The sequence below is a fragment of the Colletotrichum scovillei genome (assembly GCF_011075155.1).
Source record: "Colletotrichum scovillei strain TJNH1 chromosome Unknown Contig00003, whole genome shotgun sequence".
In the NCBI taxonomy this organism is placed as follows: domain Eukaryota; kingdom Fungi; phylum Ascomycota; class Sordariomycetes; order Glomerellales; family Glomerellaceae; genus Colletotrichum; species Colletotrichum scovillei.
Window position 1 is genome coordinate 3,445,555 of NW_023336261.1, and position 15,592 is coordinate 3,461,146.

The 15,592-nt window shown below is 53.6% G+C and overlaps 2 protein-coding genes across 2 annotated transcripts; one reads left to right on the plus strand and one right to left on the minus strand.

The window, feature by feature from the left end:
• Positions 1-715: 715 nt before the first annotated feature.
• Positions 716-3,222, plus strand: HER10_EVM0002275 (uncharacterized protein). Its single transcript, XM_035471994.1, has 3 exons — positions 716-1,742; positions 1,816-2,505; positions 2,562-3,222. Exons 1-3 carry the CDS (start codon positions 1,610-1,612, stop codon positions 2,735-2,737), a joined length of 999 nt encoding a protein of 332 aa, XP_035335730.1. The 5' UTR covers positions 716-1,609; the 3' UTR covers positions 2,738-3,222.
• On the minus strand, positions 2,936-8,161 carry HER10_EVM0005400 (RasGEF domain-containing protein; the record flags this gene model as incomplete). Its single annotated transcript, XM_035475020.1, has 5 exons — positions 2,936-3,020; positions 4,207-4,477; positions 4,536-4,752; positions 4,807-7,242; positions 7,313-8,161. The coding sequence occupies 5 exons, from the start codon at positions 8,159-8,161 to the stop codon at positions 2,936-2,938; spliced, it is 3,858 nt and encodes a 1,285-aa protein (XP_035336027.1).
• Between the last annotated feature and the right edge of the window lie 7,431 nt (positions 8,162-15,592).

Consider the following 15,592-nt stretch of genomic DNA (forward strand, 5'->3'; position numbering starts at 1 on the left):
ATGGTGTGCGAACAAGGACCATTGGCCATTTTTTTTTGGTCCATTTCTTCATCTCAACCTCTAGCTTATCGGCGTCCCGACTTGGCTTGCATGTGAAAAGAGGAGCTACGGCCTTTTAGTGTCCTGGCGAGACAGCTTTACCGTCGCATATCGCAAGCAGTGACATGCGCATTTTCAGGAACATCTTGACGGCCAAGGCCAAGCCTCGAGAGTATGGGGCATTTTGCAGGAGGGCGTGTCCATGGCCTCAAATTGGTGGGTAAGGTGGATTACCTACCTCTGCTGCCGGTGCGTGCTGTACAAAGCTCACCTTCCCCTTCCCAACCGATGCCCTCGTTATACTGCAAGATTATTGTTAACTATCGTAGATGTCTCCAATTGACACTGAAACTGACATATTCATCCGCGGGCGAGATTGCGCCAGAGTTCGAAGGTCGAGACCTCTGGGGTAGTACATTGAACGCGGGCATTCGTGGGCACCTTCCAAGATCCAAATAGCCTGGGGCAGTGACGTAATCGCACCTTTTGTTGCTTCCTGCCCGGCCTGTATTTCCCGTGACTGCACTTCCAACCGCGCTCAACGTCATAGCTTCCTCTGCATCCCGGGCTTGTCCAACCCCGCCAGCTGCTGATCGCTAGATCCCGTCCTTTACCTTCCCCGTTAAACTAAGGTAGATGCAGGCAACACTGTGTTGACCTGGCAAATTGGTGGGCAAGATGACGACCTCTGCAAACCAACCCATTAGTTCCAGGCCCGCTCGTTGGCTGGTCTTCCCTACATGTGCCACATCGGGAGCCACCGCAGCTCGTCCGTTTGCGCCAGCTTTGACGTGATCTCGTCTAGTCTCTCCGTGCTGGGCTACTACCAGCCAATCCAACGTCGCAGATGAGCTCATTTACATCTGTTCTAACCTGTCGTGCCTCGCCTTGCCTTGCTTTGGCCATGTCCAAGCCACCTTTTCTTCTTCCTCGTTTCTTACGTGCGCCAGAGATACCTCCCACACAAGAACCAAGGTGTGGCTGCTAGGATGTACATGCCTGGATAACGATGGCATTAGCTGCGTCAGACCCCTCATTCCTATTCTTCCGCGTCACTTTGGGCAATCCATTGGCTGAGAGACATATGTGTGCCGCTAGCGAGTCCAGCAGGATGGAATAGTTGGACCATTCAAGGCCAAGATATATCTGTTTCTGTCTCGAGCCGTCGTACCCGTTAGTTACTTTCGTTGTCTCTTGCCCTCTGGAGGGCAGAGAAGTACTTGCCTGCCCCGTACCTGGCCATCCCGTCCGTTGCGTGTCCACCCCAGCCGTCCAGGTATGCCATTGTGATGTGTTTGCTATCAGAGGCAGGCGGGGAGAAGCAAGACCCAAAAGACGTCAGACCTGCAGGCTACCTACTTACTTATCCAGGCCTCCCACGTTCACCTTATAAGACGCCTCTTTGCCCAGTATCACCCAGCCTTCCTGGAGTATTCACTTACATCTAGAAAACAAACAAACATTCAATCGACCATAGTCTCCAGCCCACTCGGGACTACATCTTCAAGCAGTTGCGCAAACTACAAATCACAAAGACTTCCACGTCAACACAGAGTACCCACCGACCAATATGGAGACAATCAACAACATCGCGGGCGCGGCGAGCAAGGCCATCTGGGGAACGAACGAAGCTAACCAAGAGCCTGTCTCTGGTGTCAAGGGCAACACCAACCAGGGTGAACCGTATGATGCTGGCAACATCGGTATGTAATCACCACGGAGAGCTTCAGCTCAAAAGCCTGGCTTTATATAACTCCAATTCTTACTTCCAAGCAGAAGACCCTTTGAACAAGGAGAAGAAGGCCAACGTGGCTGATGCTCACACCTCTGAGCCGGCGACTGGGTCAACAGCAACCACAACCACTGGGCTGTCTACTACCACTGCCCCAACCACAAGCACCCCGTCAGCTGGTACGACTGGAACGACGGGCACCGAGACTGGAAACGAGCACAGCTTGACCGATAGGTCGCGTGCTACCGAAGAATCCACGACGCACAAGACGACAGAGGAGCTGTCCCCAAAGCACAAGGAAGAGATCGGCAAGCCCGAGCTCAAGCACACATCACCCAACGATGTCCCCTCGGCCGACAGCGCCGCAGGGAAGACCGAGACGCGCGCTCCCAGTGACCCAGCCACCGATCCGGCACCCAAGGGACAAGATGTCAACAACAGTGCGTCCGGTCCCACTGCTGGCGGTGACAAGCTTGATGGCCCAGGCCCAAGACCCCTGGAAGCCGTCGCCAAGGAGCGCGGGGGTGATGCAGGCAATGTCAAGGGATCCTCGAAGGGTGGTCTCATCGGAGGCGAGGAGTCCAAGACGGACACTGAAGGCAAGAAGGAGGAGGATCCTAATGCCAGCCACGGCGAGGAGGGTACGGGCGAGAAGCTCGTAAAGGCTACGGGATTGGCTGCTGATGGCGGCGATTTTGATGCGACGAAGCCTGGCGCCGGCCGCGAGGCAGACCGTAAGTTTAGATCTCTTGATCAATGGTGGTCACAGTGTCAACTAACCGTTTGTCAGGCCTCCTGGATGAGAAGGATCCCGCCCATGCGGCAGCCAAGGCGTCTGCAAAGTCCGGCGCCGACAAGACCAGTGATAAGACGAGCGAATCTCACAGCTCCAGTGCCGGCACTGGCACGGAGAAGGAGAAGGAAAGTCTCAAGGACAAGATCAAGGCCAAGCTTCACCGTCACTAGGAGATGGGTGTGTCGACTTCTCTTTAATCATGTCCATTTTGTATCACCAACGATTTCTAGCACCAGCGCCGGAACACGATCATGACGGCTGTTTAATGACTTGTAGTACCGAACGATAAGTTGATAAAACGACCGTAAAACAACCATTCTGTGTGAATGTGTGAAAAGATTCTGCTTAATCTTGATACTAAAGCCCTGCTATCCCAACCGGTGGTCTGGAGATGGACGGGCAACTCCTAGAAGAACCTGTTGCACGTATACGGGCCAAACAAGCACTTGCATGCTTCTCACGACTCTCACTATACCTGTCTCCTGACCTCCCACATTCTTGTTCCTTCAGCTTCCTACATATACACCAGATACTGAAAGTGTGCTACATGGCATTCGTGAAAGCCAATATTGACATCATCGAAGAATGCTTGCTCTAACGAGGCGCATTGCATTGATGGACAGATCAAGGGCACGTATATTTAAGGCACGCCGACATATTGAAGATGATAAATGATTCTCAGGGTCTTTTCTGATTGATATTATAAAAAAAAAGTCACGACCCGACAAGGGGTTTGATGGGCAAACCGGCCGCCTGGCTCGAGTTCTACGCCCAATTCCAACATCTGCTTACATCTCATGATGCCAGTGAAGTATTTTCCAGCTCGACGAATCTCGTCCCAGAAAACCGTATACAAAGATGACTAGCACGTTCACGCTTCACCAGACGCCGTTTGAGCTTTTTTTCGTTTTTCGTTTTCCCGGTTTTTCTTTTCGATTGGCTTCCAGTCCCAAACGTCGGTTTCCTTCATGTCGTTCATTTTTCCTGCCGGCTCGCATACATATTGACCATGTTCGAGCCAAGTTGTGCTTTTCCAACAGCGTCCTTGCTATGGTATTGACGGAAACCCGTCGACCAAAATACAGGAGCAGTGGACTTTTTGGGCCCACGTCGTTATATTTTTCAATCTCAATATATCAGTTGATCCTTTCTGGATAAGGAGCAGCCGACCTCATCCCTCCTCTTCTGCATGGAACACAGATCTCCATTCGGCACTATGCCGTCGAATGTATCATCCAGCGGCTACAGGGCCACTATGGTGACCTTAGTCCTCTGCGCTCACATGGTAAGAAAGCTCTGAGTCTGAGATCAGGGCCACCTCATCCGTAGTTGGCACCTAACCCAAGCTCCGATATTTTGTCACCATGGCGGACCGGCTCGAAGTGCTCGGGCCCATGGTGTTCATGAACACCTGGTGCGCCTCGAGTATTGCCTTGACGCGTGTAACGTCCAAACCTGTCGAAGGCCTCTGCTCATGCTAGAATTGCCAGCATGAATGAGGCACGATAGGATGCTCTCTCCGTTCCAATAATCGCCGATCATAGGAAGCCAGATTCAGCAAGAACTCTGTTTCAGAGTTAGTAAAGGTGAATCAACGTCTCCGATTGGAGAAGCTGGTTGGAATCTCAGTACTACATACCTTACGATCTTTTCATCTTCGCGCTCGCGTGGTTCTACTTGCAAGCTCTTGTCGTACATCTCATGCACGTCTCCGGCAGCTTGCATATTACTTATTATGTAATCTTGCAGCTCTGGGACAGGCTGCAGTGAGTAGCCAACAGCTTGGTACTGTTGGATGTCACGGATCACTTCCGCCGTCTTTGCCCGCTTGGCAAAGTTGATGAGATTCGTCTTCTTAATAATGGACGGGATTCCGTCCTCAATGAATGTCAAGTCGGTAAGGTATACACCTGCAAGGGCACGAATGTTAGCACCGACTTTGAGGATTCTTTTAGAGGTATTACGCACCGAAGAAGGGAATGCAAGGCGGGTTGGCCACGTGCAAAGCCTCTCTGTACTCGCCAAAGTTCTTTGTGCTGGCCATGAGCTTTCTCATGGTTTCCAAGACACCCTGAGTTCTTTGTGGTACTTGATCCCAAGTTCTCTTCAAGCGAGCAATAGGCGCTGTTCCGAGAGCTGAGATGATTGAGGTTAGTGTGGAAAAGTTGTTGAGGCTACGGCATTTCTGTGGACTGTTAGCTTCAGAGTCATTTCATGGTAGTAGAATTCTACCACTCACATCTGCGACAGAAACAAAGTGCTTGATCACAATCACACGCTTCTTCACATCCATCTGCGCCAAGATCATCTCCGCCACCCAATTGGTCATTTGGTTGGAGTGCAGAATGAGAGCCTTGACGTTGGGTGCCGGCTCCGGCTCTCCCTCGCCCACCTTCTTTTGCCATGTCTTGTTCAAACACTCTGTGGGCTTAATCTTCCCATAAAGCCTTGACTCAATTATGGTGAGCTGGCGAGCAAACTCTGTGACATCGATATCCAGGAACTTGAGCTTTTTCATATTCTTAGGCATAATAGGTGATGGCGTGTTTTGGTTGAGCGTCTGTACCATCCGACGAGCTCCAGCTTGTTGACCACTGATGAGCTGGCGAGCAAACTCTGTGACATCGATATCCAGGAACTTGAGCTTTTTCATATTCTTAGGCATAATAGGTGATGGCGTGTTTTGGTTGAGCGTCTGTACCATCCGACGAGCTCCAGCTTGTTGACCACTGAGCCGTTGATCCAGGACTGCCATTAGTGGCGCAGAGCCTGGTGTCTCTGTAGACTTGACGGTATCTCTAGCAAAGGTGTAAACATCTCGGATGAGCTGCTTTGATTCCTCGTTGTGCTCTTCCATCCAGAAGTTATCGAACCAACTCTTCAGAATGTTGACGACTCGGAAGCGAATGAGTTTCTGTTTCCTGTCTCGCCAGGCCTCGAAGTCCGATTGAGAGAGACCCTCTGGTGGTTGAATGCCGAAGCGATTCACGATCAGTTTGAAAAGATCTTGAGCGGTCGTGAAGGACCTGTATGTAAGCAGGAACGTGTTGTTGAAGCTCGAGTCGAGCTTGTCATGTCGTGTCAGTTGCTCCACGAGTGCCTCCAAAGTACCACCCTTAACGATGGGCGGTGTCAGCTTATTGTCCCAGGCAAGATCTGGCTCATGGTCCAGCTTGAGGAACTCCGGCGTGTCATCGACAGGAGGCATGTTGCTCTGAGGGTTGGGGTCGTCACCCAAAATTTTCTTAACCTTTGAGTAGTCGCCTCCTCGGAAGTTGCCAGTGCTCTCGCCCTCGGTGAAGGATTGTGAGGTGATCATTGGAGGTCGCGATGCTGCGGGAGTCGTTCGCGATTCCGTGCGCTGATGGGGCCTGTCGTACGGAGTGGTCTCTCCTCGGCGGAGTTGTTCACGCTGCATCACGTCTTCCCTCTGTCTCGAGTCGACTTGTTGCTGCATGTTAATTTGCACCTGTTCAGACAACAGCTGCAGAGAAAAGCCGATGTGCGAGGAATTCGTCTCGAGGGCCTTGGCACATTGTCGGACATAGTCCAGTCGGTTCTCGAGAGCCTCGCCTCGAACCTCGGCCCATTCGTCGGCCAGGGGCCCGGCCACGGCCTGGCAACCTAGCAGCAGGTCTGACATGTTGTCGTATAGGCTCTGCTTGTTGGCGGCGAAGTCTGCCAACTGGGGCGTCTGGAAACTGTTGCCCAGAGACGAAAGGTCGATAGACTCGATGAGTGCAATCCAGGGCTTAAACGTCTCCAAGACCTTGCCTCCCGCCAAACAAACGTTGTTTCCGATGACTTCGTGCTTGAAAGGTGAAGTGATCTTGTCCGCCACAACCAAATTCTTGTCCAGTTCTCTTATGCTGAAGACAAGCATCCGCTTGAGCTCGTCCAGCCTCTCGAGCTGCTTGCCATCTAGGATTGCCGTGGGCTCGACCACACCCTCTTCGTCTTCCAGGAAATTCGCTGTGATGGGATCGCGGGTGCCCAGTCCGTTGTTCTGCCAGCTGCCGCCAGTAGAACTTCCGATGACAAATCCGGGGAAAAGGCGCGGGATCTCCTCTCCTCGTTGCTGACGGGCAATCTCGACATAACTGAAAACGCCGAGTAGCACTCCATCGGCTTCTTGGAGACACTTCTGTACAGATTCGGCGTTGGGCCAGTCAGCAGCAGCAATGTGAGATGAGATTACGAGCTTCGAGAATTTCGACATCATATCTCTGAAGTGAGGATAAAGAGCCTTGTTCGTGGAAATAATGGAAGGCTGGCCAGAGTGATTATCGGTCGTGCCAGATCCGGCAGCTAGCAGTAGTCTCAGGTGGTCTGAGATATCTTCTGCGCGCGCAACATATTCGGAACGGTTGCCACTCGTAATGGCATCGCGGTAACGGTCAACGGCTCGGCGCATGTTGGAAACCAGGCGAGTCCAGGTCAGCGGCGGCGCTGAGCCATCGTCGAAAAAGGAACGAGGCACGGTGCTGGTTGGCGGCGTGTTGTAAGAAGTGCTGGTGAACGAGGTTGCTGATGCAATCATTGGGGTTGCGCTGGGTGCCAAGTTCGGGTTCAGGTACGCGCCGTCCTTCTGCCGGGTGACAGGTGCGGTACCGTTTATGGAGTCCATCGAAGTCGAGGGCGAGAGCATTTCGCTACGAGACCGACGATTACGAGGCTATCATGCACATACACTGGTCAGCAAAAGCAACTCACGGCGGTGCGAGCTTTGCGGCACGAGCTCTTACCAAAGATCCACGAGATGCGAGCATCAAAGACTCTCCCTCCAACTCGGATGCGGAGTTTGCTTCGGAGTCTTCGTCCTCATCCTGTGTCAGGCCCCTAGCCATCATCTCTGGTGGTGGCCGTGTCTTCTCAGGGACGCTGACGTTTATCCGGTTACGGGGTCCCGTCTCATTGGTAGATACTGGAGACTCCAAAGGCAATTCCATGCTCCGATCGCCCGTCATCATATTGTAGTAGAATAGGCGCCCATCTGGGGTTGCTTGCGGGATCCAAAAGTCGGCCCGTGATTTGTCGCCGAGATCCGTACCCTCGAGAGGAAGGCCGCTGGCGTCGTCCAGTTCCGACTCGTCATCTTCTTCCAGCTGCTCGTCGTAGACCTCCTGACTGTCCTCCTCATCGTCAACATGATCAAGATCGCCATTCTGGTCATGCTCGGGGATTTCGTCGGGACTCGTAACGATTTGACAGTAGTTACTCGGGAACCAACCGCGTACACCGTTGATAACGCCGTCCCACCATCCGCTTTCCAGCTGTGTTATAACCTGAATAACGTCTCCTTCATGGAAACTGAGACTCGTGCGGTCGTCGGCCTCGTAATCGTACAAGGCGCGGACGTACATGGTACCGGGCGGGGCAGTGCCCGCAATACCGTTCATTATGGAGGAGGAAGTAATGGCCTGTGAATAGGGTGAGAAGGCTTGGCCGACGCTGGAAGGGTCCAACGCCGGTTGGGAAGGGTAGTAGTTGGTAGCGTCGTGATTGAGGTTTTCGCGCGAAGGCTTTTTGCGGGAATTGTAGTTGTTGTTCTGACCCTGGAATAGTGCCGGCACTGCGGTCTGTGTCATCAGCATGATGAGGCGGTCGCGCTGATAACCCAAGGAGGGGAAAAGGGTCAAGTCATGATCCGGGCACGTCTACTCTGTTGTTGCTTGGACCTTTTCGGCGGCGGGGGTCGGCGAGGAGATGGGTTGAATCGTCAATCGTAAGAGGTCGTGAAGAAGAAAGCAAGAGAAGGCGTAGTCAGATGGGAGAGAAGCGACGAGTTGTTGAGTTGCAGAAACCCACAATCCAGGAGTCGCAGGTTTGGAGCTGGGGGGTAAAGTTGCGGGGGCGACGTTCGTCTCGTCTGGCAACAGGCGCAGCCGTGTGTCGACGAGGTCGGTGGTTTTTTGGCGCAGGCGCAGGCGCTGGCGCTGACTGACAGTGAACAGTTGGCTACTGGGTCGGTTGTCGCGTTGAAGAATTGGAAAATCGAGAGAGCGGTCGCGACTCGCAGAGCTCACTGGTGGGACGAGATGAGAGAAGGCAGTGGGCGGGTAGAGAGATGTGTGGGATGCGAACGACGATTCGCCGGATATTTTTCTCGCGTCGTCGTGTGCGCTGATGCTGCTGGACAGTCGGGACGGGAGGGGGGATTCGGGAGGGGAGAGGGGGCATGGAGAGGAGGATCGCCTGATGAGGGAAGGCCCCCGAAGGACCAATGTCGCCTAGGCGATCTCTCGGCGGGTGTATCAGACAGTCTCTGTATGTAAATGCCTCTCCTCTCACTTTGTCCCTTTTCAGGGTCGACCTCTAGCTGGCGAGCGACCAGTGTCGAATCTTTTGCAACCGTCACGGTGACCGTTGGAGGGGTATCCAATGTATATCAAGATAACTCCGAACAAGGTATGGTGAACAAGTGCCTATCGCCTTCGTCCTCGTGGTCGTTTTCGTGGTGGTGGTCAATGGTTATGGGCTGTGTGGGCGGGCTGCAGAGTCGAGGGGATTCGACTGGCAACAATGGTGGCACGGGGGGTCCACGGTACCTTAGGGTAGCTACTTGGGCGCGATAGGTGGATGTAGGGAGTATACATCTAGATGCTTGACAAATTGGCGACAACAAAGGCGTGAAGAGGTCGCTCTAGAGGATGGGCGAAGGATGCCGGCGGTACCTCGATGGCGGAAGCTTAACAGTCTGAGGGTAATCTATGGCCGGGACGGGACTGAAGGATTGCAATAAGGGGAGGAGGGACACGCCGCACGAGGCACGGGGGACGGAATGGGGACCTCCCCCTCAGGCCCGGTGCAACTGGTGGTCCCTTATTACTAGGTACTATGTACAGTAGGTACTGTGTAGGTAGGTACGCTAAAGTTGCAAATTAGGTAAGCTGGCTGGGTTCCTCCCGTCTCGCTGGAGTGGGTCTTTGAGCGCTCTTCTCCCTCCTCCATTGGCTACCTCCACAGCAGTCCCTCCCTACCCCCTGGCAGGAAACACAACGTGAGGAAGTGAAGGACCGGGACAGTACTTACCTAGGTATGGGTAGAGGCACAGCAGGGGATTTGTCTGTATTGGCAAGTACGAAGTATTCGTAGCGTTCGACGGTGATAAGGTAGGCAAGGAAGGCACTTTGGTCAACCTCCAGCCTGAATTCGAACCGTGAACGGGCTGCTGGCGGCTCCCTCCGGCTAAGGTATTGAATGTCTGTTTATCTATCCAAAATCACGTCTTGAACAGCGAGGCCGAGTCTGGCCTGGTTTGGGTGTGTTGATTTCGATGCGTCGCAAGCTGCATCCCTGACAATAACAATCAATTGCTCGAGCCTCGAGCCAAAGTACGGACACATTGAGTCCCCTGTAATTACTCCGTACAAAGTATAGCTATCATACCTTTCTCCGTCTGCAAGTTTGCAGCTTGCCCTCGAACCTGAGAATCCCCCGTCAGTCGGAACAACGAGACACCTATTCCACAAGACAGACGGGACGGAACGCAGACACTCAGAACGCAAACAATGATACCTTATCCATCTACCACGAGGCAGCCCAAACCACCTCACTTTACCTTGCAGCTTGAAGTAACTTATTACCTGCCTTCCTTATTTGAGAAAGGAGAGAGAACGCCGGACGGAACGGCAGCCGGGAGCTGGGCTTCAGGAAGGAATCAAGGACACTGTGCGGTTGGCAGGAGCGAAGAAGTGCAGGGGCCACCATACACCGATGTGGAGCCCGGGCACGAGCTTGACCGACCAAGAAGGAAGGAAGTGCAGGACTACCGGGGAAGGTAGGGTACGGAGTACCTTACCTTAACCCATCCAAAGGCAGGTGGACCCCGCCGACTGTTCAAATTTCACCTCATCTTCCATTTGAACCATCCACGGATCTTCACCACGACCCTTTCCCGCCGCACTGTGCTCGGTTGACGCTCGATGTTTCCAGGACGACAGATCACCATGGATCCTCCTCATCCGGGTCCTTGCCCGATCCCGCACTCTGCTACGTTCAAAGAAGCGTGGAGCGCTAGATGATGCCAACGCCGTCACTTCCTGCCACAAGGTAACAAAATGTGAACGTGGTCTACGCCGTGATACTCGCCCAAGCATAGTAGAAGGCATCCGCAAGTCTTCGTCCTTGCTGGTCGCCCTGCTGCCCCGGGAGTCGAGCGCAAGTATGCGCCAGGAACAGGTCAGGTCCAGGCACATCGTCTCGACGTATCCCATCCCATCCCGACCCGACTTCCTGGCTGCAACTCCAACTTTGCCCGCACTCATTCTTCGTCTGAAGGCGAAGAAGGCGGCCCTGCGTTCACTACTGCCATGATGTATCCCTCCACGCCTGCCGACGGCTCGTTGACTATCCGTTTCCGACCGGGTGTATGACGATGCCGCTGCACTCCGGCAAAGTATAAAACGGCCTACCATCATTCGTTCTCTCGCCCATGCCTTGTCCGGTCACGACGGCCCGGCCAATGCCACCGAGTATTGAGAGGAGGGGCAAAGACATCGCATTTGACCCAAGCTTCGCCGCCGGAACACAATCGCTCATGACGACGGCGCCGTGAGCGTGATCTCCTCTGGCCTTCTTGATGCGCCGCGCTGTGTCCGCGAAAAGCAGCCGGTTTGCCTGTCAATTTGACCCCGATGCACCATGCGCCGATGATAGGCATTCGCCCAAGCCTGGGACACTTCCACGCCTGGCCATCTTCTCTCATTACAAAGGCGAGAGGTTCGGTATCATCGACGCCATGCGTTCAGTCGGTTGGGCAAGACCACTATGCTTCTGTCAGATATTGAGGCTCCGTTGTCATAAGGTAAGGTAGCGAAGGAGGATCGCAGCTGTACTGTACCTTATACCCAGGTAGAGGCAGGCGGGTGGGTTTTCATTCCACTGTCGAAACCGTCGATAGTTGGGAGGGCGCCATCTCACACCCTCGTGGTGTGTCTTGTCTGAGAAAGGTTACAGAATCGCTCCCGAGGGCATCGCTACCTATGAAGTCGAACAAACGAGCCCTTGATCCACGAACGCGTGGATGGGTGACGGTGCGGGGCGTTCCGTGAGGGGCACTGACGCTTTATTGTAAAGAAAAGAAGAAAAAAAAAGGGGTCGCAATCCTTTTCTCAGAGAACCCCTCCTGTGTTGCAGATCGGGACGATGTCAGATGTTCTCATGAGATTCCATTGCGACAATGGGCTCGGAACGAAACATACGGTAGGTAACGGGGGTGTCCAATACAGACACAGCGCGCCACTAATAGCAAAAGAGGCAACCTACCATTTTCTATCCGTAGTGCCTTTTTTTTTTTTTTCTCTTCTTTTCTTCCTTCCGCAAAAGTACTGCGAATCAGAGAGGTGCGGTTTCAGGTCGTGATTCGTTGATGTTCCGGGACCTTGGGGCGGCCGGCCGGTGACACTGACACGCTGATCCCACCTCACATCAGCCTACGACTCTACGTGAGTACGTATGTATGACTGTGACTACCTTATGCAGAAGTGCGTGCCGCGATCAACGCACCCGACGGCAACGCCCTAGCAGGAAAATCCAGTCAGGCACCTCAATGATCGTCAGGGGTTTAGCTGCCCGTCGCCTTCAGCCTCCCGCCACCACAAGTCTTGTTGATATGCGAGATGTTCGTTCTCTGTCAATGGTGCATTGGTGACATTTCTTGCGATTCGGACCACATGGTTAGATCGATACAAAGTACAAAGTCGCGACGAGTAGGTACCTACTGGTATGAAAGTGCTGGCTGGCCAGCCTGCCTAGCCAGCATTCCCCTCCACGCAACAACATGTTCTCTTTTCTCCTGGCCCGCCACACTTACGGTAAAGTATCCAGGGACCAGCACCGAGACCGCTGTGTTTGCTCGCCTTACTTTTTCTCAATCGCCTCACGGAGTCACAGTCTTTCAGAAACCACACTACGAATACACTAAAAAAGAAGAAGCCCAAAGAGGTTACCCGGGAACAGCGGATGCCGGGAAGAAGCCACCTCGGGGCCTTTAGTGGTACCTACACCACTTACACAACCAAGGGCAGTCCCGCCCGGAAGTTCTGAAGGCAACCCTTGAGCATGCTCTTAATTAGACAGGCCCACCACACCACACCTCCCTCCTCCACCGCGACCGTTCCAGCAACGCATCCTGGCACAAACGCGGAGCGCAAACAGGCACGCCTGACGCCGCACTGCCAACGGGGAACCGGCTGGCCGGAACCCGTGCCGCGGCGCGAGGTGGGCTCTGACTGCCTCCGTGCCCAGGCGTGGAGGCGCGCTCCATCTTAGCTGTTCCTAGTGCCCCGCTATCCTGAAGGGTTTTTGAACACTCTCTCTCTCTTTCTCTCTCTCTCTCTCTCTTTTTTTTCTTTTGGTCCCTCTGAACTTTCCACCCCTCCATACGGACGGATACTTTGGAACCAAAATCGTCTTTGCCATATTCTCGTTCTTGGTCAGGGGGTGAGGATCGATAAAGGAGAGACAGCGGGGTACTTTATGTGGCATGAGAGACGTGCGCCGGAACTTTCCTACGAGAGTCTCCTCCATGGCCATCATCGTTGACGGTTTGCTACAACGGGCAGCGCCTTACCAACATCAGATGAAATCCTGTACTCCGTAGGCTGATAGCATACGGCTTATCGTTGCAACGTCAATAGAGGGGTAAATCAACGACAGGTTCCCAACTCGGCCGTTCCGAATCATGTATTTTGCTCTGGCTTGGCAGGCCTTGCCCTATGCCGAAGCTTCAAATGAAGGGCACCGAAAGCCCGGGTTGGACTGGGTCCTGGGCTCCTGGCGACATCTTCTCCTCCCGGCTTCCTTTCGTTGGCCTGGACCACTTCTGATTCTGGATCCTCTTCCGGCGTCCGCTTGTAGGGTTAATAAATTGCCAACCTGCCAGGTAGATGGCGGGGACATGGCGTTAAGTTGGATTCGAAGGGCCCGTATATTACAAGAGAGGGACTATTGCAGGTGGTAACTGGAGTGCCGGACTGGGGTGCATGTTAGCCCCGTCGCGTGGCGGCCGGAGACGGAGCTGGACCATGGAGGAGAAATCTGAACCTGAAGCTGTATGCCCGCGATACTGAGTAAGGTAAGGTAAGTACGGTGTGCAGTATCCGTATTCCCTCAAGGTATCGGGATCATAGATTCCCAAGGCGCATGTCCGTGGTAGACACGTCAATGCGTTGGGGAAAATGACTTTGTCGGTGAGGCCCATTGCTTCTAGATTTGTCTCTTGTGCCAGCAGCACGTCTCTGAAGGCTTATCCGGCGTGCACCTGCGCCGACTTCGCGGTGACTTGCGGCATCAGAGGCGGAATCGTCAATATGGAGCGGGTGATATCGTGAGCGTACAAGACAATAGAAGAGGGGATATCCACTTTCTTGCTGCGACCCAGCAGTCGAAGCGCAAGAGTTGTTAGTTTGCTCTCCACCGATATGACAGGACTTGCCCTTTCGGATCTCTGACCCTTGAAATCCAGTTTCTGTCCGCCATTTCGTGTACCCACTCCGACATTTTGTTGTTCGAGACCGACAAGGTGAGAGACGCGCTTACAAGGACTCACCGCATCGTTGGTGCTTGTAAAGCGATGGGATGCCCCTCTAGAGTCCAGGGCTTTGTACATGCTCGATAGAAACCCGGTTGATTTTGCGCTTTTGTCCCTGCAGTTCGAGGGCCCCGGAAGCGCCAGTTCACGACATCGACGGGGGGTGCTTGAGGGCGGTGACGCCTAGGACGGTGAACTGTAAGTGTAAGCGAGCGAGCGATAGGCCTTGCAAGGTCTAGGATGAGAGCATCCGTAGCGCAGCATGATGCGTGACAGCGAATTCTGGGTCATGATCCATGGTTCAGACTTCAGAGAGGGGGAGGGGCGCGGCGGTCGAGACTCGAAGTCCAAGTTGCACGTCTCTGGAGGGGGAGGGACCGGAGGGCGATGGCAGATTCGTGGCGTCAGGGATGCGAATGAGAAAGCCGAAAAATCAGACGAGGCCGATAGGGCCAGAGCGGATTCCCTGAGAGTTGTTAGGATATCCATCATCCGTACCATGTTTGACATATCGTGACATGCAAATGATAATCGCAGTGGAGCGTTGACCGATTTCCCCTAGACTTCGGGCGGCGGGTTGGCGACATGGACAGGTCAGTAAGGAACAGATCCGGAATGACGGGACACTTGCAATGGAAGCATTTGACCCAGTCATAGAAGCCGTGTAGAAAATTGTGTAACTCGCTTGGACAGGATAACGGGATTGAGGAACAATGTGGTACATCCATGACGACCCCCTCCCCGCCAGGGTCCCAAAGGTTCTACTGCACACTACATAGTATGGACCGTTTGGGATTGTAGGCTTGGGGAGAACAGGGGAAGGGGCTCATTTGGCTTGTAGCAACATGATGAAATGACTTGGGAGTTGGCATGAGTTACAACTCGAGAGGTAGAAACTTGTCAAGTTCGAGGGACACCAAAGCGTGTCAGCTTGAGGGAAATGGGCCAGCCTGCGCCGCACTTGAGCTTCCAAACTCGCCTGGAAGGTGGCAGCAGGTAGTAGCACTGGCACCCAGCCTCAGTTTCTGTCCCTCCATTCAAGTTTTCCCCCGATAGCAAGGTACAAAGTACCTGCAGGGCATGTCTATCTCAGCGCAACGGGGACCCAAAGGGCTATGATACGGAGGACCTAACTCATTGCCAGGTCCCTGATTGTGCAAGGGATGTCGAAGAGAGTCATAGCAAAGTTGTAAAAAATTTTCTCATCCGTATCAGAGCGGGAGGCAACCTCAATTTCCATAGGCGACAAGGCCAAGGGAAAAGAAAGCAAACAGTTGAGTCAGAATGGGAAGCGGGCAAAAAAATAAGAAAAAACAAAAACGAAAGGGGGGCGGGCGAGCGAAAAAGGGATGAGACTCATGAGAGAAAGGAGGGGGAGGGGCTCGAGGACCGAGGGGCACACTTGTGACTACCTATCCGTCCGTCCTGACCAAGCGCATCGAGAGTCGAGACAACGACGTCGACATCATCTCGTTTGGCGAAGATCGCGGGA

Bases quoted from the DNA above. Each gene is read 5' to 3' on its own strand.
- HER10_EVM0002275 (XM_035471994.1), top strand. From the start codon at position 1,610: ATGGAGACAATCAACAACATCGCGGGCGCGGCGAGCAAGGCCATCTGG. The intron at 1,743-1,815 runs GTATGTAATCAC...ACTTCCAAGCAG, and splicing joins GTATGATGCTGGCAACATCG to AAGACCCTTTGAACAAGGAG. The intron at 2,506-2,561 runs GTAAGTTTAGAT...ACCGTTTGTCAG, and splicing joins CGCCGGCCGCGAGGCAGACC to GCCTCCTGGATGAGAAGGAT.